The sequence below is a fragment of the Arachis hypogaea genome, chromosome 1 (assembly GCF_003086295.3).
Source record: "Arachis hypogaea cultivar Tifrunner chromosome 1, arahy.Tifrunner.gnm2.J5K5, whole genome shotgun sequence".
Classification (NCBI taxonomy): Eukaryota; Viridiplantae; Streptophyta; class Magnoliopsida; order Fabales; family Fabaceae; genus Arachis; species Arachis hypogaea.
The window spans coordinates 24,127,372-24,148,859 of record NC_092036.1 but is presented as its reverse complement, the minus strand read 5'-3'; the positions used below and the strand labels follow the sequence as shown (position 1 = coordinate 24,148,859).

General features: G+C 38.5%; 2 protein-coding genes across 5 annotated transcripts in view; both read right to left on the bottom strand.

Annotated features, from left to right (window-relative positions):
- The window catches only part of LOC112800847 (uncharacterized), a 37,325-nt gene extending 21,895 nt beyond the window's left edge, over positions 1-15,430 (bottom strand). For 2 of the 4 annotated variants that reach the window (XR_011862094.1, XM_072196560.1), the window contains exons 1-4: positions 14,784-15,401; positions 14,580-14,692; positions 14,427-14,496; positions 14,204-14,316 (exon numbers count right to left, since the gene is read on the bottom strand). The gene's annotated coding sequence lies outside the window, so the exon portion shown is untranslated. Of the gene's footprint in view, positions 1-14,046; positions 14,497-14,579; positions 14,693-14,783 lie in introns of those variants that run through there. The other 2 variants (XR_011862093.1, XR_003201533.3) reach the window with 2 other exon arrangements.
- Positions 15,431-18,379: 2,949 nt separating this feature from the next.
- Positions 18,380-20,635, bottom strand: LOC112707056 (DNA-directed RNA polymerase 1A-like). The gene is made up of 8 exons (XM_025758648.2): positions 20,534-20,635; positions 20,178-20,330; positions 20,013-20,087; positions 19,804-19,893; positions 19,535-19,582; positions 19,144-19,258; positions 18,953-19,056; positions 18,380-18,572 (listed from the first exon to the last, which is right to left on the bottom strand). The coding sequence occupies exons 1-8, from the start codon at positions 20,633-20,635 to the stop codon at positions 18,462-18,464; spliced, it is 798 nt and encodes a 265-aa protein (XP_025614433.1). The 3' UTR covers positions 18,380-18,461.
- Positions 20,636-21,488: the final 853 nt, after the last annotated feature.

The following is a 21,488-nucleotide window of genomic DNA, read 5'->3' as shown; positions in this document are numbered from 1 at the left end:
TTTCCAAGGATAAATCTTTGACTAAAAACTCTTGTAGAGAAAATAAGAGAATAAACATTGCACTAATTTGAAACGAATCAAACTGACTCACATAAGGATGAGATTCATAAGAGAGGACAAACCAAGATCAATGGTAATGTTCACAAGATGTAAAGGATTAGTTAAAAACAGAATCACGTATGACATTCATAGAGGTGAAAAGCTTAAGAAGGAACAAGTCTGTTCATAAGAAGAAAGCTATGAGTCCAACATTTTCAAAAGAATAACAATGGCATAAACCATGTAGTATGCTAAACCAAACTCAAACCAAAACAAATTAAGTGAAGTTTACGAAACGAAACTCAACCGGGATAAAAGCGAAAAATCCCCTTTCTTTCTAGAATTTTGAAAAATACCCCAAATACATAATCAATTGAAGATGTGCATTGGAACTATAGTAAAATTACTAGAATGTCAAATTGTATTTGAAGTAAATGCAGTTCCACAAACCAGTAAAAGTACAGGTGAGGTATTAGAAATAAATAGTTGTTAAACTGTATAAGAAATCTTCAAAGTTCCACATATAGATAAGTGTATATCTAGTCAACATCAATTTTTATAAAAATCTCAAATTGGCTGTAATCACTGTCAAATAAGAGGAAAACTGAATCAACAAGTTCTCCAATAATGGACTCGGAATCCGGAGTTAAAATGCACCACGCAATAGGACAAGTTCAAAGCTATAGCAAGGAATACATGAATCAAGAAGAACTCAAACAGAGGAAGATAGATGCAACAATGATCTTAAACCAGCATATGCACTTAAGGTCAAACAAGAATGCATATCGATAGAGGAATAGAGTTGAAAAATCAAACTACTTTTCAAAAGGACTAGCAAACAAGAACTTCAAGTTAGGATATAAAAGAACAGGTCGACTCGAACAAAATTCAAGACACACAACTGAATAGCCTCGAGAAATAGTTTCTAACGTTCCCAAAACCCGCGATTCGCTTTACTCAAAACTCGTATTTCATCTATGATAACCCATCAGTGCTTTCATATACATAATTCACTAGTATTAAGCCGGCCAAACTTAATACCAAGAATTATGCAATGCAAGACTAACAGCGTTAAATCAATAGATCGTCATGTGCATAAAGCTCTAATTCTCGTCATTCGACAAGACCTAATACATGACAAACACTCAAAGTATGCAATTGAAGCCTAGTCGGTTGATGAGCGGATAATTTGTACGCTTTTTGGCATTGTTTTTAGTATGTTTTTAGTATGATCTAGTTAGTTTTTAGTATATTTTTATTAGTTTTTAGTTAAAATTCACTTTTCTGGACTTTACTATGAGTTTGTGTGTTTTTCTGTGATTTCAGGTATTTTCTGGCTGAAATTGAGGGACCTGAGCAAAAATCTGATTCAGAGACCAAAAAGGACTGCAGATGCTGTTGGATTCTGACCTCCCTGCACTCGAAGCGGATTTTCTGGAGCTACAGAAGCCCAATTGGCGCGCTCTCAACGGCGTTGGAAAGTAGACATCCTGGGCTTTCCAGAAATATATGATAGTTCATACTTTGCCGAAGATTTGATGGCCCAAACCGGCGTTCAAAGTCACCCTCAGAATTTCCAGCGTTAAACGCCGGAACTGGCACAAGAATGGGAGTTAAACGCCCAAACTGGCATAAAAGCTGGCGTTTAACTCCAAGAAGAGTCTCTACATGAAAATGCTTCAATGCTCAGCCCAAGCACACACCAAGTGGGCCCGGAAGTGGATTTTTATGTCATTTACTCATCTCTGTACACCCTAGGCTACTAGTTCTCTATATATAGGACCTTTTACTATTGTATTTGAAGCTTTTGATCATGTTTTTATGATCGAACCCTCTTTGGGAGGCTGGCCATTCGGCCATGCCTAGACCTTGTTCTTATGTATTTTCAACGGTGGAGTTTCTACACACCATAGATTAAGGTGTGGAGCTCTGCTGTACCTCGAGTATTAATGCAATTACTATTGTTCTTCTATTCAATTCCGTTTGTTCTTGTTCTAAGATATCACTTGTTCTTCAACTTGATGAATGTGATGATCCGTGACACTCATCATCATTCTTACCTATGAACGTGTGCCTGACAACCACCTCCGTTCTACCTTAGATTGGGTGGATATCTCTTGGATTCTCTAACCGGAATCTTCGTGGTATAGGCTAGAACTGATGGCGGCATTCAAGAGAATCCGGAAGGTCTAACCTTGTCTGTGGTATTCTGAGTAGGATTCAATGACTGAATGACTGTGACGTGCTTCAAACTCCTGAGGGCGGGGCGTTAGTGACAGACGCAAAAGAATCACTGGATTCTATTCCGGCCTGATCGAGAACCGACAGATGGATAGCCGTGCCGTGACAGGGTGCGTTAAACATTTCCACTGAGAAGATGGGAGGTAGCCACTGACAACGGTGAAACCCTTGCTTAAGCTTGCCATGGAAAGGAGTAGGAAGGATTGGATGAAGACAGTAGGAAAGCAGAGAGACGGAAGGGACAAGCATCTTCATACGCTTATCTGAAATTCCTACCAATGAATTACATAAGTATCTCTATCTTTATCTTTATGTTTTATTCGTATATCATCATTCATATCCATTTGAGTCTGCCTGACTAAGATTTACAAGGTGACCATAGCTTGCTTCATACCAACAATCTCTGTGGGATCGACCCTTACTCGCGTAAGGTTTATTACTTGGACGACCCAGTACACTTGCTGGTTAGTTGTGCGAAGTTGTGTTTATGCCATGGTATTGAACACCAAGTTTTTGAATTCATTACCGGGGATTATTTGATTTGTGAAAAGTATTGATCACAATTTCGCGCGTACCAAGTTTTTGGCGCCGTTGCCGGGGATTGTTCGAGTATGGACAACTGACGGTTCATCTTGTTGCTTAGATTAGGTATTTTTTTCTTCAGAGTTCTTAAGAATGAATTCTAGTGTTTCAAGGTGATGTTCTTATCATCACCAAAGCTGATTGATTTTCATCAATTTAGCTCTTGAATGCAATGTCCTGCTGAAGCTTGTTCAGCCATGTCTAATTTATTTAGACTAAAGCTTTAGACTAACATTGCATGATTCCTGGAATTCTCATTAAGAATTTTGGTACCTTTATTTTCTTTTTCCACTTAATTTTCGAAAAAATCCAAAAATATTTCTTGTTTGAGTCTAGTGTTTCATTTTAAGTTTAGTGTCAATTGCATGTTTTTGTTCTTTTTGCATTCATGCATGCGTCTTCATTAATCTTCAAGCTGTTCTTGATGATTTCTTACTCTGATCTTTGAATTCTCTTGACTTGAGTGTTTATGTGTCTCATATGCATTCGCATTAGTGTCAGTAGTATACAAACTGCTAAGTTTGGTGTCTTGCATGCATTGTTATTTGATCTTAGTTGCATTTTGATTATTCCTCACTATTAAAAATCCAAAAATATTTTTAATTTGTGTCTTTTCAAGTCAATAATACAGAGAATTGAAGATTCAGAACATACAGCAGAGGAATTATACAGAAAAAGCTGGGCGTTCAAAACGCCCAGTGAAGAAGGACAGACTGGCGTTTAAACGCCAGCCAGGGTGCCTGGTTGGGCGTTTAACGCCCAAAAGGGTAGAGTTTTGGGCATTAAACGCCAGAATGTGCACCATTCTGGGCGTTTAACGCCAGGATGGCACAAGAGGAAAGATTTTGTTTTCAATGCAAATTTTTTTCAAGTTTTCAAAATCTTTTCAAAATCAAATCTTTTTCAAATCATATATTTTCAATCAAATCTTTTTCAAATTCAATTTCTTTCAATTTTCAAAGATACTTGCTATCAATTAATGATTTGATTCAACATTTCAAGTATGTTGCCTTTTCTGTTGAGAAAGGTTTAATGTTTGGATCATATCTTTTCTTGATAACCAAGTCATTAATTTTCAAAATCACATTTTTTTAAAATGTTTTTCAAATCATATCTTCTCAATCACATCTTTTTAAAACCAATCATATCTTCTTAACCACATCTTTTTCAAAATAACTTTCAATCAAATCTTTTTGATTTCTAATTTCAAATTCTTTTTCAAAAAATCACTTGATTTCTTTCCCACTTTTATTTTCGAAAATCAATTAGTATTTTTCAAAATGTTTTCAAAATCTTTTACTTGATTTTCGAAAATTACTTCCCCTCTTCTCACATCCTTCTATTTATGGACTAACACTATTCCTTAATGCAAAATTCGAACTTCATCTTCTTTGATAAGTTCGAATTTTCTACTTCTGCCTTCTATTTTTCTTTTCTTCTGACACCCCAAGGAATCTCTATACTGTGACATAGAGGATTCCACATTTTCTTGTTCTCTTCTCTTTCTTATGAGCAGGAGCAAGGACAAAAGCATTCTTGTTGAGGCTGATCCTGAACCTGAAAGGACCTTGAAGCGAAAGCTAAGAGAAGCCAAGGCACAACTCTCTGTAGAGGACCTAACAGAAATCTTCAAAGAAGAAGAACCCATGGCAGCCGAAAACAACAACAATGCCAACAATGCAAGGAAGGTGCTGGGTGACTTTACTGCACCTACTCCCGACTTCTATGGGAGAAGCATCTCTATCCCTGCCATTGGAGCAAACAACTTTGAGCTTAAGCCTCAATTAGTTTCTCTAATGCAACAGAATTGCAAGTTCCATGGACTTCCATTGGAAGATCCTCATCAGTTTTTAGCTGAGTTCTTGCAGATCTGTGACACTGTCAAGACTAATGGGGTTGACCCTAAGGTCTACAGACTTATGCTATTCCCGTTTGCTGTAAGAGACAGAGCTAGAATATGGTTGGACTCACAACCTAAAGAAAGCCTGAACTCTTGGGAAAAGCTAGTCAATGCCTTCTTGGCAAAGTTCTTTCCACCTCAAAAATTGAGTAAGCTTAGAGTGGAAGTCCAAACCTTCAGACAGAAGGAAGGAGAATCCCTCTATGAAGCTTGGGAAAGATACAAACAATTAATCAGAAAGTGTCCCTCTGACATGCTTTCTGAATGGAGCATCATAAGTATTTTCTATGATGGTCTCTCTGAACTGTCCAAGATGTCTTTGGATAGCTCTGCTGGAGGATCTCTTCATCTGAAGAAGACGCCTACAGAAGCTCAAGAGCTGATTGAAATGGTTACAAATAACCAATTCATGTACACTTCTGAAAGGAATCCTGTGAACAATGGGACTAGTCAGAAGAAAAGAGTTCTTGAGATTGACACTCTGAATGCCATACTGGCTCAGAATAAAATATTGACTCAACAAGTCAATATGATTTCTCAAAGTCTGTCTGGAATGCAAAATGCACCAAGCAGTACTAAGGGAGCTTCATCTGAGGAAGAAGCTTATGATCCTGAGAACCCTTCAATGGAAGAGGTGAATTACATGGGAGAACCCTATGGAAACACCTATAATCCTTCATGGAGAAATCATCCAAATCTCTCATGGAAGGATCAACAGAGACCTCAACAAGGTTTCAACAATAATAATGGTGGAAGAAACAGGTTTAGCAATAGCAAGCCTTTCCCATCATCTTCTCAGCAACAGACAGAGAGTTCTAAGCAGAACAATTCTGACTTAGCAACCATGGTCTCTGATCTAATCAAAACCACTCAAAGTTTCATGACTGAAACTAGGTCCTCCATTAGAAACTTGGAGGCACAAGTGGGTCAGCTGAGCAAGAAAATTACTGAACTCCCTCCTAGTACTCTCCCAAGCAATACAGAAGAAAATCCAAAAGGAGAGTGCAAGGCCATCAACATGGCCGAATTTGGAGAGGAAGAAGAGGCAGTGAACGCCACTGAGGAAGACCCCAATGGACGTCCACTGGCCTCCAATGAGTTCCCCAATGAAGAACTATGGGAATCTGAGGCTCAAAATGAGACCATAGAGGTTCCATTGGACTTACTTCTGGCATTCACGAGCTCTGATGAGTATTCTTCCTCTGAAGAGGATGAGTATGTCACTGAAGAGCAAGTTGCTAAATACCTTGGAGCAATCATGAAGCTAAATGACAAGTTATTTGGAAATGAGACTTGGGAGGATGAACCCCCTTTGCTCACCAAAGAACTGGATGACTTGTCTAGGCAGAAACTACCTCAAAAGAGACAGGATCCTGGGAAGTTTTCAATACCTTGTACCATAGGCACCATGACCTTCAAAAAGGCCTTGTGTGACTTAGGGTCAAGTGTAAACCTCATGCCTCTCTCTGTAATGGAGAAGTTAGGGATCTTTGAGGTGCAAGCTGCAAAAATCTCACTAGAGATGGCAGACAACTCAAGAAAACAAGCTTATGGACTTGTAGAGGATGTTCTGGTAAAAGTTGAAGACCATTACATCCCTGCTGATTTCATAGTCCTAGAGACTGGGAAGTGCATGGATGAATCCATCATCCTTGGCAGACCCTTCCTAGCCACAGCAAAGGCTGTGATTGATGTTGATAGAGGAGATTTGATCATTCAAGTGAATGAAGAATCCTTGGTGTTTAAGGCTCAAGGATATCCCTCTGTCACCATGGAGAGGAAGCATGAAGAGCTTCCCTCAAAACAGAGCCAAACAGAGCTCCCACAGTCAAACTCTAAGTTTGGTGTTGGGAGGCCACAACCAAATTCTAAGTTTGGTGTTGAACCCCCACATTCAAACTCTAAGTTTGGTGTTGGGAGGTTCCAACATTGCTCTGAGTATCTGTGAGGCTCCATGAGAGTCCTCTGTCAAGCTACTGACATTAAAGAAGCGCTTGTTGGGAGGCAACACAATGTTATGTTTTTATCTATTTTTCTTTGTTATTTAATATTTTTTTGTAGGTTGATGATCATGAGAAGTCACAAAATCAATAAAAAAGCAAAAACAGAATAAAAAGCAGAAAGAAAAACAGCACACCCTGGAGGAGAGCGTGCTGGCGTTTAAACGCTAGTAAGGCTAGCTGTTGGGCGTTTAACGCCCAGTCTGGCACCATTCTGGGCGTTTAACGCCAGAAAGGGGCACCAGACTGGCGTTAAACGCCAGAAAAGGGCAAGAAGCTGGCGTTAAACGCCAGAAATGGGCACCAGCCTGGCGTTTAACGCCAGAAATGGCTAAAAACGCATTTTTGCATGCCATTTGGTGCAGGGATGACTTTTCCTTGACACCTCAGGATCTGTGGACCCCACAGGATCCCCACCTACCCCATCACTCTCTCTCTTCTTCACCCATTCACCAATCACCTCAACACCTCTTCCCCAAAAACTCTTCACCTATCAAATCCCATCTTTTTCTTCACCACTCACATCCATCCTTCATAAAACCCCACCTACCTCACCCTTCAAATTCAAACCACTTTCCCTCCCAAACCCACCCATACATGACCGAACCATCACCCTCCCCCCACTCCTATATAAACCCTCCTTCACTCCTTCATTTTCCCACAACCTAAACACTACTTCTCCCCCTTTTTGGCCGAACACAAAGCCATTCCCTTCTTCCTCATTTCTTCTTCTTCTCCTCTCTTCTGTCTTCTTTTGCTCGAGGACGAGCAAACCTTTTAAGTTTGGTGTGGTAAAAGCATTGCTTTTTGTTTTTCCATAACCATTTATGGCATCCAAGGCCGGAGAAACCTCTAGAAAGAGGAAAGGGAAGGCAAAAGCTTCCACCTCCGAGTCATGGGAGATGGAAAGATTCATCTCAAGGGTGCATCAAGACCACTTCTATGAAGTTGTGGCCTTGAAGAAGGTGATCCCCGAGGTCCCTTTTTCACTCAAAAAGAGTGAATATCCGGAGATCCGACATGAGATCCGAAGAAGAGGTTGGGAAGTTCTTACCAACCCCATTCAACAAGTCAGAATCTTAATGGTTCAAGAGTTCTATGCCAATGCATGGATCACCAAGAACCATGATCAAAGTGTGAACCCGGATCCAAAGAATTATCTTACTATGGTTCGGGGGAAATACTTGGATTTTAGTCCGGAAAATGTAAGGTTGGCATTCAACTTGCCCATGATGCAAGGAGATGAACATCCTTACACTAGAAGGGTCAACTTTGATCAAAGGTTGGACCAAGTCCTCAGAGTCATATGTGAAGAGGGCGCCCAATGGAAGAGAGATTCAAGAGAGAAGCCGGTTCAATTGAGAAGGCATGACCTCAAACCCGTGGCTAGAGAATGGTTGGAGTTTATCCAACGCTCAATCATTCCCACTAGCAACCGGTCCGAAGTTACCATAGACCGGGCTATCATGATTCATAGCATCATGATTGGAGAAGAAATAGAAGTTCATGAGGTTATATCTCAAGAACTTTATAAGGTGGCGGACAAGTCTTCTACCTTGGCAAGGTTAGCCTTCCCTCATCTCATTTGTCACCTCTGTTATTCGGTTGGAGTTGACATAGAGGGAGACATCCCTATTGATGAGGACAAGCCCATCACTAAGAAGAGGATGGAGCACACAAGAGACCCCACTCATCATGAGATCCCTGAGATACCTCAAGGGATGCACTTTCCTCCACAAAACTATTGGGAGCAACTAAACACCTCCATAGGAGAATTGAGTTCCAACATGGGACAACTAAGGGTGGAGCATCAAGAACACTCCATCATCCTCCATGAAATTAGAGAAGATCAAAGAACCATGAGAGAGGAGCAACAAAGACAAGGAAGAGACATTGAGGAGCTCAAGCACTCCATAAGATCTTCAAGAGGAAGAACAAGCCGCCATCACTAAGGTGGACCCGTTCTTTAATTTCCTTGTTCTTTATTTTCCTGTTTTTCAAATTTTAGTGCTTATGTTTGTCTATGTTTGTGTCTTGTGATCATTAGTGTCTTAGTGTCTATGCCTTAAAGTTATGAATGTCCTATGAATCCATCACCTCTCTTAAATAAAAAATGTTCTTAATTGAAAAAGAGAAGAATTGCATGAATTTTGAATTTTATAACAGTTTAATTATCTTGATGTGGTGGCAATACTTTTGTTTTCTGAATGCATGCTTAAACAGTGCATATGTCTTTTGAATTTGTGGTTCATGAATGTTGGCTCTTGAAAGAATGATGAAAAAAGAGACATGTTACTGAGGATCTGAAAAATCATAAAAATGATTCTTGAAGCAAGAAAAAGCAGTGAATACAAAAAAAAATTTCGAAAAAAAAAAGAGAAAAAGAAAAAAGAAAGAGAAAAGAAAGAGAAAAAGAAAGAAAAAGAAAGAAATAAAGTTGTGATTCAAGGCTAAAAGAGTGTGCTTAAGAACCCTGGACACCTCTAATTGGGGACTCTAGCAAAGCTGAGTCACAATCTGAAAAGGTTCACCCAATTATGTGTCTGTGGCATGTATGTATCCGGTGGTAATACTGGAAGACAGAGTGCTTTGGGCCACAGCCAAGACTCAATAAGTAGCTGTATTCAAGAATCATCATACTTAACTAGGAGAATCAATGACACTATCTGGATTCTGAGTTCCTAAAGAAGCCAATCATTCTGAATTTCAAAGGATAGAGTGAGATGCCAAAACTGTTCAGAGGCAAAAAGCTAAATGCCCCGCTCATCTAATTAATACTGATCTTCATAGATGTTTTTGGAATTCATTGCATATTCTCTTCTTTTTTATCTTATTTGATTTTCAGTTGCTTGAGGACAAGCAACAATTTAAGTTTGGTGTTGTGATGAGCGGATAATTTGTACGCTTTTTGGCATTGTTTTTAGTATGTTTTTAGTATGATCTAGTTAGTTTTTAGTATATTTTTATTAGTTTTTAGTTAAAATTCACTTTTCTGGACTTTACTATGAGTTTGTGTGTTTTTCTGTGATTTCAAGTATTTTCTGGCTGAAATTGAGGGACTTGAGCAAAAATCTGATTCAGAGACCAAAAAGGACTGCAGATGCTGTTGGATTCTGACCTCCCTGCACTCGAAGCGGATTTTCTGGAGCTACAGAAGCCCAATTGGCGCGCTCTCAACGGCGTTGGAAAGTAGACATCCTGGGCTTTCCAGCAATATATGATAGTCCATACTTTGCCCAAGATTTGATGGCCCAAACTGGCGTTCAAAGTCACCCTCAGAATTTCCAGCGTTAAACGCCGGAACTGGCACAAGAATGGGAGTTAAACGCCCAAACTGGCATAAAAGCTGGCGTTTAACTCCAAGAAGAGTCTCTACACGAAAATGCTTCAATGCTCAGCCCAAGCACACACCAAGTGGGCCCGGAAGTGGATTTTTATGTCATTTACTCATCTCTGTACACCCTAGGCTACTAGTTCTCTATATATAGGACCTTTTACTATTGTATTTGAAGCTTTTGATCATGTTTTTATGATTGAACCCTCTTTGGGAGGCTGGCCATTCGGCCATGCCTAGACCTTGTTCTTATGTATTTTCAACGGTGGAGTTTCTACACACCATAGATTAAGGTGTGGAGCTCTGCTGTACCTCGAGTATTAATGCAATTACTATTGTTCTTCTATTCAATTCCGCTTGTTCTTGTTCTAAGATATCACTTGTTCTTCAACTTGATGAATGTGATGATCCGTGACACTCATCATCATTCTCACCTATGAACGTGTGCCTGACAACCACCTCCGTTCTACCTTAGATTGGGTGAATATCTCTTGGATTCTCTAACTGGAATCTTCGTGGTATAGGCTAGAACTGATGGCGGCATTCAAGAGAATCCGGAAGGTCTAACCTTGTCTGTGGTATTCTGAGTAGGATTCAATGACTGAATGACTGTGACGTGCTTCAAACTCCTGAGGGCGGGGCGTTAGTGACAAACGCAAAAGAATCACTGGATTCTATTCCGGCCTGATCGAGAACCGACAGATGGATAGCCGTGCCGTGACAGGGTGCGTTGAACATTTCCACTGAGAGGATGGGAGGTAGCCACTGACAACAGTGAAACCCTTGCTTAAGCTTGCCATGGAAAGGAGTAGGAAGGATTGGATGAAGACAGTAGGAAAGCAGAGAGACGGAAGGGACAAGCATCTTCATACGCTTATCTGAAATTCCTACCAATGAATTACATAAGTATCTCTATCTTTATCTTTATGTTTTTTTCGTATATCATCATTCATATCCATTTGAGTCTGCCTGACTAAGATTTACAAGGTGACCATAGCTTGCTTCATACCAACAATCTCTGTGGGATCGACCCTTACTCGCGTAAGGTTTATTACTTGGACGACCCAGTACACTTGCTGGTTAGTTGTGCGAAGTTGTGTTTATGCCATGGTATTGAACACCAAGTTTTTGGATTCATTACCGGGGATTATTTGATTTGTGAAAAGTATTGATCACAATTTCGCGCGTACCATCGCTCCATTCCTCAGGCTCTACAGGAAGGACTGCTCTGATACCATAATGTAACATCCTAACTACCAAAGCTCACGCTTCCGGCTACGCTACTCTGATAGCTCAGACATTACGATGACACTTATACTATTTAATACTAAAATATGAGCCTGTTTAAAAATTTAAACCGCAAAACCGCTCCCAAAATACTTTTTCTATACAACGTACGTCCATGCATACCATACAACTTACAAAAACTCATAAAGGATACATCCATATAGATACATATATTTATAAATAATATTACAAGCAGTATCCAATATAATTCCTATCCCTCTTACAGAATATCTCAAGATAGAGGTGAGGGTACAATAAATAATAATGTAAAACAATACAGAACATTTCAACCACAACTAACTATATTCTTCGAGACTTCTGTACCCATATCGTGAAAGGGGAAAAATGTAGGGAGTGAGAACATCATCCTCGAAAGGGTTCTCAATAGAAGGTTTTTGGGAATTACTGTAATAGGATACGTGAAGATAACCGCACCAGTGATTATTAACCGTCTTATGCCTCTTTTCAAAAACAACGGTTTTCAATAAAAGTAAAGTCAGAAATCTTTTCTGAAAGAGCAACCGTTCAATTCTCAAAAACATCAAAAGCCTTTCAAAAGGGTTTATCTATGCTGAACCAAAATAGCCTTTCATACTTTTCCAAATCAGAAACACAAAACCGAAACCAACCATCGGTCCAGATCATTTCAACCACGGCCCTAGGTCCAAACAATTCAACCATCAACCAAATCACCACAATCCAACAGAGTCCCAATTGCAAACACAGATAGGAAGTTCAAGCACAAACAAACAGTTACAGCAAGTAGAACAATTAGCAATTAATCACAAAGGCAAACCAAGTACAATATGCACACCTAAACAATGTCACATAGATGCACATGATGCATGCCTGTTCCTAGTGGCTGATGATATCATCTGTCGGTTCTATAGCCAACCCGACACGTCCTGGTAGCTAACCATGGACAGAAACACCCATCGCAGAGCAAGTAGGTTTGAGCTACAACCCCATTGCTACTACCTGCTCAACCCAGAGCCAGTGGAATAACCACTACTGCGGCTACTACCCTGGCAGGTGTTTAAAAGCTCAACCTGGAGCGAGTGGAATCACCACTACTACCGCTACTACCCAGGCGTCACAGTCTCTGACCTGGAGCAAGTGGGACAAACCACAACCCTTGCTACTACCCAGGTATCTCAAGCATATATTCATTCAGTTCCAGCCATGGATCAACATCCATCTCAGCCATCTCAGCCATCTGGCTCATGGTTCAATCTAGAACCATCCAATTTATCAATAAATACAGCCCTTCAGCTTAAATTCATAATTCATAGCCAGCCATACGGCTCATAACTCATTCAAAAATCAGCCATAAATCAATAGCATACACAGCCTTTCCGGCTCATAACAAAATAGCACTTCCACCATTCAACATTATCAAATTCATCAATCGGCAATTAAGCCATAAATAACTCTTCTCAATTCATTCACTTTGAAATCAAGTTTCAACTCTTTTCAGTTTTGGCTTTAAAAATTTCATTTCTCAAATCATCTCAGGCTCATAAGCCAAAATTACTCAAAGTGAGTTCCCTTTTTAAAACAAAGCCACTCTTGGCATTCTCTTTCCAAAACTTCCAAAACCATGGCAAGTTAAGGATTTATTTCAAAGTATTCAAAATCACCCATCCAACAATGGAATTTTATAACCAAAAGTTTCCCGGCAGAGTCCCAAGTCTTTAAGGGAGAATAACATAACTCATTCCGCCAAATTCATTTAAAATCATTAAAACCTTGGCTTTCCGATTTGAGTAATAAAATAGGATCTAAGCCAAACCGAGTCATGTAATCATTTACTTCTTTCAAAGCCATTTCCTTTACTTAGGCAAAACCAACTTCAACCCCATGATAATTTCTAGAACGTTTCAACTGTTCAAAATTGTTTTAGTCTTGCAAGAATTCAAAACTCAAAGAGTACTTAAAACATTTCTCAAAACATTTCAAAATGAAACTTGTCAATAGGCATTCAGGTTCTTTCAAAGTCATTGAAACTTCTTTAATTGAAACCCCCAATTCAAATTCAAAGGCATAAACCCTTTTCACATTCAAACAGCTTTAAAATACAAGTTTCATCTAAATAACCTTCTCCTGAAAGAGATACAAGGCCTTTCTTAAGAAGCAAGACTAAATCACAATTTCCACTTTAATAACTCATTTCAAAAGCACGAATCATCCTTTTCTTGATAATTCAAATAAAATAGTTGAAGTCTTTAACTCAACATTTTTCCAAACAACATTTCAATAAGGACTCTGATTTTATAGAAATTTCGGCAGCACCTCCCCTAAAACTTGGACTTTGCCACCCGGTTCGGGTTCCAACTAAATCGTTCCTCATTCCTTTTCAACAACTCAAAACCAGAAATCAATTCAAAAACAAGGTAAATCCAACAGTCGCCTCAGTGGCATATCTCAAGGAAATTATTTCAAAATCAACTCGATATCAACCGATTTAACTCATTTCCAAAGCTTTAAAGAATCGGTTAAGCAACAAATCATTTATCAAAACCAAATCAATTAAAGCAAACCAGGCTTAATTTTAAGAGTATTCTATCTTTCACATTATCAAGAGAGTCAACTCAGCTCAAATTAATCCCCAACGGATTAAACTCAAATTTTAAATATTTAAAGAATCAACTACAAACATTCCATTTCACAAAGCCGCACAGCCAACAAACATTCATAAGCTTTTGAGACAATCAAATAATACATAAGGCTGATACAATTACCAAATACACGTTGCATCACATCAGTATCCATATATAATAATTCCAATAATAAACTATAGTTTTCGGAAAGCACCCCTACCTCAACACGCAAATCCATAACTCAAACGTCTCAGAGTCCTTTTCGCCTCAACTCAAAATCTATGGCAACCAAAACCTCAGTTCCCAGCCACTTTCGCAATAACCATAGCAACACTAATCACAACATATAATAATCAGGACTCGACCCCACGTTACCAAAACTCATTTATTAACTAAACACAACCGAAAACTAACGCGAGACTTTTCGAAACATAATTTCTTACTGAAATAATACAATTAGGCAGCTACGATTTCGAATAGGCCCGGCAACAGCTCCGGCGGCAGCTAGAAGCTCTGGTGGATCAAATATAAAAACCACGCAGCATTAAAACCTTCTCGAAATCCAAAAAGATAGAAACCTCAATTAAAATCCTTACTGGAAGAGTGTTCTTCAATGGCAGAGTCTCGGCCGCAGAGCCCGTGGTTCAGTAGCAGCAATACTCTCCTAGTGGCCCCATCCCGCAGCAACTCCAAATCGACAACAACAGCTCTAACGGACAGAACGGCACCAAGGATAACCATTAAACAGAGGCAGAATAAACCAAAATGGAGCAAGAGCAGCAGCTGTTGTAGGACCTTACCAGGCACAAAAGCGCTAGCCCTAATCTCGTCCTTTTTTTATCGCAGCAAGCTCCAACGCGGCTCCAGAAGTTCTAACAGGGCACGGCGGCGGCGCTTTCCTTCCGACGCAGCTTACCAGCGGCAAGAATGGCGGCGGTAAAAGTGCAACAGCAATGGAGGTCAAGTGCGGCAGCGGCTCCACAGGCGACGGTGACAGTGGTGGCTTCACTTTCCCCGCACTCTTGCTTCTCTGTTGGTGGCTGTGGGTCGCGCTCCCTTCAGTTCGTAGTTCTGTCTCCGACGCGGCGCAAGGATGATCAACGACGACGGCCAGATCTCCAGCGACGGCACGAGGATGCACGGCGGTGGCTTCTGCAGCAGCTCCTCGCGAGCGCTCTCTCCCTTCTCCTCCATCGATGGTGACATTGACGGCACTGGCGGCGAGGCGCAGTGGGCTGAGCACGGCAGCGAGGTCCCCTTCGCTCTCCTCCATTCAACAATTAGAGATCGCCCCCTCTCTTCTTCTCCCTCAATCTGCTTCCACGGAACCCCTCCCCTGCTTCCCCCTCTTTCTTTCCTTCGTTCAGCTTGCAGCTGCTGCTACTGTAGGGTTAGGTGCGCATTGTGTGTTTTGGTTCAAGGGAACCGGGTAACCGGGTAGGGTTTTAGGGTTAGGGTTGTGTGTGTTGAGTTATAGGATTAGGGTAAAATTGGGTACAAGGGTAATTTTGTAATTTCAATTAAAAATAGGGATAATATAATAATTAGAAGTAAATTCTAATCCAACAATAATAATGTGTAAAATACTAATTTGTTCATCAATTTCACAAATTATTTTCAATAAAATGTTCAAATCCAATAATTATAAAATTGGATAAAAATCTCAATTTATTTTTAAATTCGATCAATCAAAACTTGCTTTAATTTTTTTTAATAAAGAAATATTTGAAATTAAAGCTACAGAAATACTGAATTTGAAATTAGCTCATGATATCCCTTTTTCTAAGGTTTTGGGTCTCACATAATTTGTGACATGCTGTGATTTTTAGGATTTTTTGTTTTTGACAGAGGATATACTCATAATCTGAACTGCTTAATGCTATTTACATGCTTTTATCTCCTTTTTGAGAAGCTGCTATTTTAGACTATGGAGCAAATATGATATTTCATGTGCTATCTTGGTTTATATATACCATATGTATAACGTGATGCACTAAAACTAAAAGCACTATGGTTATTACTTGCATTGTATAGCGACGGTGATGATGAATTTTTTGACCGCACAAAGAAAACGTCTTCTCGCCAGAAGCCTGGTGACAACCAATCTATTGAGACTGCTGATACTCTTCTGGATAAAAAAGATGCCATTATCCAGGAGATGAATGAGAAGAAAGAGTTGCTTATAATTGAAAAGAATAAAATGTCATCAGAGTCTGCCAAACAAGATGAAGTTGATGATTCCCTTGATGCTTACATGTCTGGACTTTCATCCCAACTTGATAAGAGTGATATTTGTTTGCTTTTTCTGGCTGCTTGCTTATATTTGCACATATTCATTGTATGCAATTGTGTGCTTTGATGTGTTTGGAAGTAATACTAGAAAATGAGTTGTCTCGTTCATGTGCAATTACAAGTCTTAAATTGGACGTTTCATTAGCACACGTTAGCTTATCCTTGTTGATTTCTTTGTTGCTGTCAGTTCAAGACAAAAGTGTGCAGCTTGAGAAGGAGTTGTCAATTCTTTAGTCCGAGTTGGATAGGATTTACTACTTATTGAAGATTGCTGACCCAACAGGCGAAGCTGTCAAGAAAAGGGAGTTAAAAACACAAGAACCCAAATCAAACAAATCTCAAGAAGTTGCCTCTAACATAAAAAAGAAACCACAAGCACAAACCCAGAAAATCATTGAACCTTGTACTATGGTCGATAACAAGAAACCACTTGTGGAAACCCAGAAAATTAGTGACACTTGTGCAAAGGCAGATAACTCCATACAAGAAGGGAAACCTGGTGGAGATGCAACTATGGATTTGGACAAGTCAGAACCTAGAAGTGACAAAGTGGAGGGTGATAATGTTGTATACACGGTTCCAAAGCCCCAGTAGCTTGGGGCTGTAGAGGACAGGGTTACAGATGATAACCAACAACCAATAGCCCCTTTGCATGATACGGACGAGTCCAACCAGTTCATTGACTACAAGGACAGGAACAAAATTTTGGGTTCAGGTGATGATGCAAAGATTAGAGAATCTAATATTGAGTCTGCTGCTCCTGGTCTGATTTTAAGGAAAAGAAAACAAGTTGAGATGACGGGTGCAAATAGTAATGATGTCACTCGGCAATCGACTTCTGCTCCTGTGGGTGAAAAAATGTCTGAGGATGCTGTGGCTTTATTATTAAAGCACAAAAGGGCATTGTATGCAACTGATGATGTGAAAAACCAAGATGAGGAGAAGAGGAAGCCTAAAAGAGTGCTTGGGCCTGAAAAATCATCAATTTTGAACGATCAGACAGATGACACATGGGTTCCCCCTCAAGGTAAGCATAATTGGTTTCAATGTCCTTACTATATGATTGAATTGTCATTTTTTCAGAATGTTCATATTTTCCTGTATCGTGTGTGCAGGACAATCAGGTGATGGACGAACTTCTTTAAATGACAAATATGGCTACTGAGCAGATTTATGCATAACGTTGCCGATTTCAAGAAATAATAGATATCGAGGGAGGATTTGGAAGAACCTGGTAAGATTCATTGAACCTGCAGAGTTGGTTGGACAACTCATTGACCTGCGTCCTTTTATCAACTAGAAGTGGAAGGATGACGATGAGGTTACTTGGTGTTTAAGTTACAACAGTAGTGTATTTAGCAGACATGGCAAATTGAGATGCACTTTACCATTGGTACAGCCACAGGATATCAAAATGCTACTAACAAGTGACTTTCTCTTTTTTTTTCTTTTTTTTTTTTTGAAGTACAGAATGGAGTCATTTGGAAAACAATTTTGTTGTTGCCATTGTAAAAGGTTTATTTGAAGTAGGTATGTGGTATTAAGAGGATTAATGGAGGGCTCCATTGTGATAGGGAAATGACATTTTAATATTTCATCATGTTAAAGGTGGTTTGCAAATGTAGATGCTTATGAAAAATCTTCATTGTTTTTCCATATGCATGAAGATGTTTATTTAAGGAAGGAAAGATAAGTACTTCATCTGGTCTCTGAAATTTCACGAGCTAAAAAGGGCTCATATTCTTTTTCTATTTTTGGTGCATATAATGTCCACAATAAATTTCATGGAGACTTGTGAGCTGAACTTATTTACAGATCTCTTCCTAAATTCTTGAAATCAATAACTACTACACTCACTAACTAGCAATGCCAAGCTTTATCCCTTGGTTATTTTTTTTTTGAAAGCATCATGGTTGCAAAAGCTACGAAAGCTTCTATCTGGTGTTAAGGTATATACCCTCAAAAATTCCAGTGGGACGAGTGAATTTATATTATCATACCAGACAAGAGTCCTCCTCAAGACCGTGGATTCCTTCAAAGATATATAATGTCACTGAGGAACGGCCTGTATCCCAAACGCATTCGGAAGAACTGTTGTTGCTATTATGCACATGCCGAAATAACTCAAAATGCAGTCAATAAACCCTAAAGAAAGAGTCCATGCCCTACAGAGGGCTGCAGAAAGATCAGTTGAAGAAATATGGTGACTCTAAAACTTCCCTTAGGTCGAAGTCTCCCCGTTCCGGTAATGGGGGGAACATTAATGTTGAGAAAGACCCCTGGAAGCTCTCCAGTAACTGCTCACAAATAAGAACAGGTTAACAGATCTAGCAGTAACCTAGAAATTACAAAGAGGATATTTATAAAAATATAAAATAAACTAAATTAACCATTAATATCAACCTTTGCATCTAGTCACATAAGTTTCCCCATTTACTAAAAACATAGAATGGTTTTTCCCTTCTTTTTTTTTTGCGAAATTCAAACCAGATTTCAAGTTGTAGAAAATAAAGCACAATACCTAAAGAAGTATCCACTATTTAATTACACAAGCAAGTATGAAAATACCAACGAAACTAAAGATAATAAAATCAATTTCCCCTCAAATATTCCCAAGAATACCAGATATTAAAAATAATAGCATATCATGTAAATGACGTTAACATCTAAACCATACATTTTCTAGTACTGGGGTCTCATAGGGTTCAACAAACTTCTCTCCGAGTATTTTGTTCATTCTATCCATATCACACGCATGCGTCCAATATGAGTCATGAACCCCTAAATGTATGAACAGAAATCATTCCTTGTAAGCATTTTAATAATTATAAATCAAATCTGAATGGGAAGAACCTAACTAGCAAAAACCTACAAAATTCAAGCCTTCTTTTTTGCAGGCCACTGCAGTCATCATCATATGAGTACCATCAAGTGAATGAACAAAATTTGGGGGAAATGCTGTCCTCTGCCTCTTTGCCATGACCTAGAACATTTATAGAACAAAACAATTTCATATTATTGTTAAAAATTTAAATCCTAAGCTATTATTTGGGTCATTGAAGGAGTACAAATTTCTGAATAGTTTCAATGTTATTTAGCTTCCCTATGTTTTGAATCTTGGTGTTATTTTCATATCATAACTTCTTATAAATTATAATCAATAGGGATGCCTTGGGCAAAGCATAAAATAGTTAATAGATAAAATCTAATTGCCTCCGAAGTAAATGATCCAAATATCTATACATGATGTTAAGCTTACCTTATCTGTTTTTCGTTGCAATGTCAACATCTGAAGTGAAGTTTTGACCTGTAACCCATCACATAATAATAGCATTAACCTATATAAAGCCATAAACTCATAATTTGAGGGTATATTTGGCATGGAAGATTTTGGAAGGGATGACGAATTGAGGTTTACAGTAAACAATATTTTGAAGTTCTTTTTTAAAAATTGAAAGAATAAAACGATAATCCTCCATCCAAACATATCCTGAGAAGTATATTTCATGGAAATTCTACTATACTTACAATATGCCTTCCAAGTATCCGGTAAGGTTGCACAACAGGAAGTCCAAGAGAAGTGGTCCAGCAGACTGGCTGATTTTCAGATGCAATTACCTATTCAAGGTTATTGTCATACCAATTCTATTACTAATACAACGACGACAACAAAAAAATGAAACAAGAATCAGAATATGTGCATCACACATGTAGGTAGAAGGAAGATTGTAATATACTTTTGCACAATCACAAAGCCATTTCATAATATTCCCTACACCTTGAAACATCTCCTCTAAGGCAGTTAAGGTGACCTGAGAAGGAAATGAGATTAAACAAGCAATACATGTTATGCTACAAGGATAATATATATCTATAATATAGAGTTATTGTCACCCTCTCACCTTTGCAGCATAACAAGAAGTGCCAAAGAGTTCGTCGTCATCTAAATCGGATTCTCTTTCTTTCAACCTCCTCTTTATCTGCTCCCGCGCACCAATGTACGTGACACCATATATTGATGTCATCACTGTCTGCTTAACCAATTTTCTATCCACCTAACAGTATACAAGATCATATCAAAACCAGCTTCTACACGAGAACAAAAAACAATAAATAAACGAACCATAATTGCTAATTAGAAAATTTATTTTCAAATGCCTTAAGAACCTACGGTTCCAGATGAAATTGTAACTTATTCTTTCAAAAAACACGAGATTGCATTTACGCACCAAGTAACACCAAAAGGATGGCATAGAACCTGATTAACTAGTCTCCTTGCATGTAGCGTATCGAAAAATATTGCAGGATCTTCTTGAGCATCTTTTTGCATAATGTGCAATACTCTGCATGAAAATGACATTTGTAAGACTAAGTTGTTTATTAGGAATTTTCTCTCTTCCTTGAGGAATTTCAAGCCCGAAACTTAAATTAATTTAACCTTTTTTTGTTCTTTTTAAGCTCTGCAAATATCAGAATATAATCAATATACACAAATAAAATGCAGATTAAGAAAAAGCATAACAAATGTAGTGTGGAGTAGAGGTTGTCTATCGGAAGAGAGTAATGAGGAGAGGTAAATTATGACAATATGTTAAGTACCTAAGAAAAGTGGGAAACTGCACCTTAAAAAGGCTAGTTCGCAAGGGGCAGAGGTGCGAGAGAAGGACCGAGACCGGAGTTAGTAGTGAGGAAGAAGAACAAAGCAGCAATATATAAAAAGAGAAGGGGGAGGAGGAATGCTAAAAAGAATTGTCTCGTCTGGAAAAGGATAAAGAATGAATGATAAATCCTAGCAGAAGTAACTGATTCATCTCTTAAAAATTTTGATTGAACGAAAAAAAATGTGTAAAAAGTAAAAAATAGAGAGACAAATTTTAATTATTGATTTTTTCAAAAATAAAAAAAGAGTCTAATTTGTAAATAATTTTATGTTGGTTAATCTTACTCCCACATAAAAGTGAGAATAACAAATCCGTGGCCATGAATTGAACTGTATTAATTTGGTGATGAGTTATTGGTTAAACTTAAATTAATCGATTTGCTTGGATTTTCAAAACCACTTCAATCGAATATTACACCATTTTCAGAACATTTTTAAAGGAAATACAATTTGTCTCATCTATTTCATTTTAATTTGTTTTTAAAAATAATACAAAGAACGAATTTGTTTTTCAAAATGAAAAAAAATTACAAACCCAAAAGCTTTCTTAATT

Bases quoted from the DNA above. Each gene is read 5' to 3' on its own strand.
- LOC112707056 (XM_025758648.2), bottom strand. From the start codon at position 20,635: ATGTCATTTTCATGCAGAGTATTGCACATTATGCAAAAAGATGCTCAA. The intron at 19,259-19,534 runs GTAAGCTTAACA...TAAATGTTCTAG, and splicing joins TGCAACGAAAAACAGATAAG to GTCATGGCAAAGAGGCAGAG. The intron at 19,057-19,143 runs GTTTTTGCTAGT...TCATACATTTAG, and splicing joins AGAAGGCTTGAATTTTGTAG to GGGTTCATGACTCATATTGG.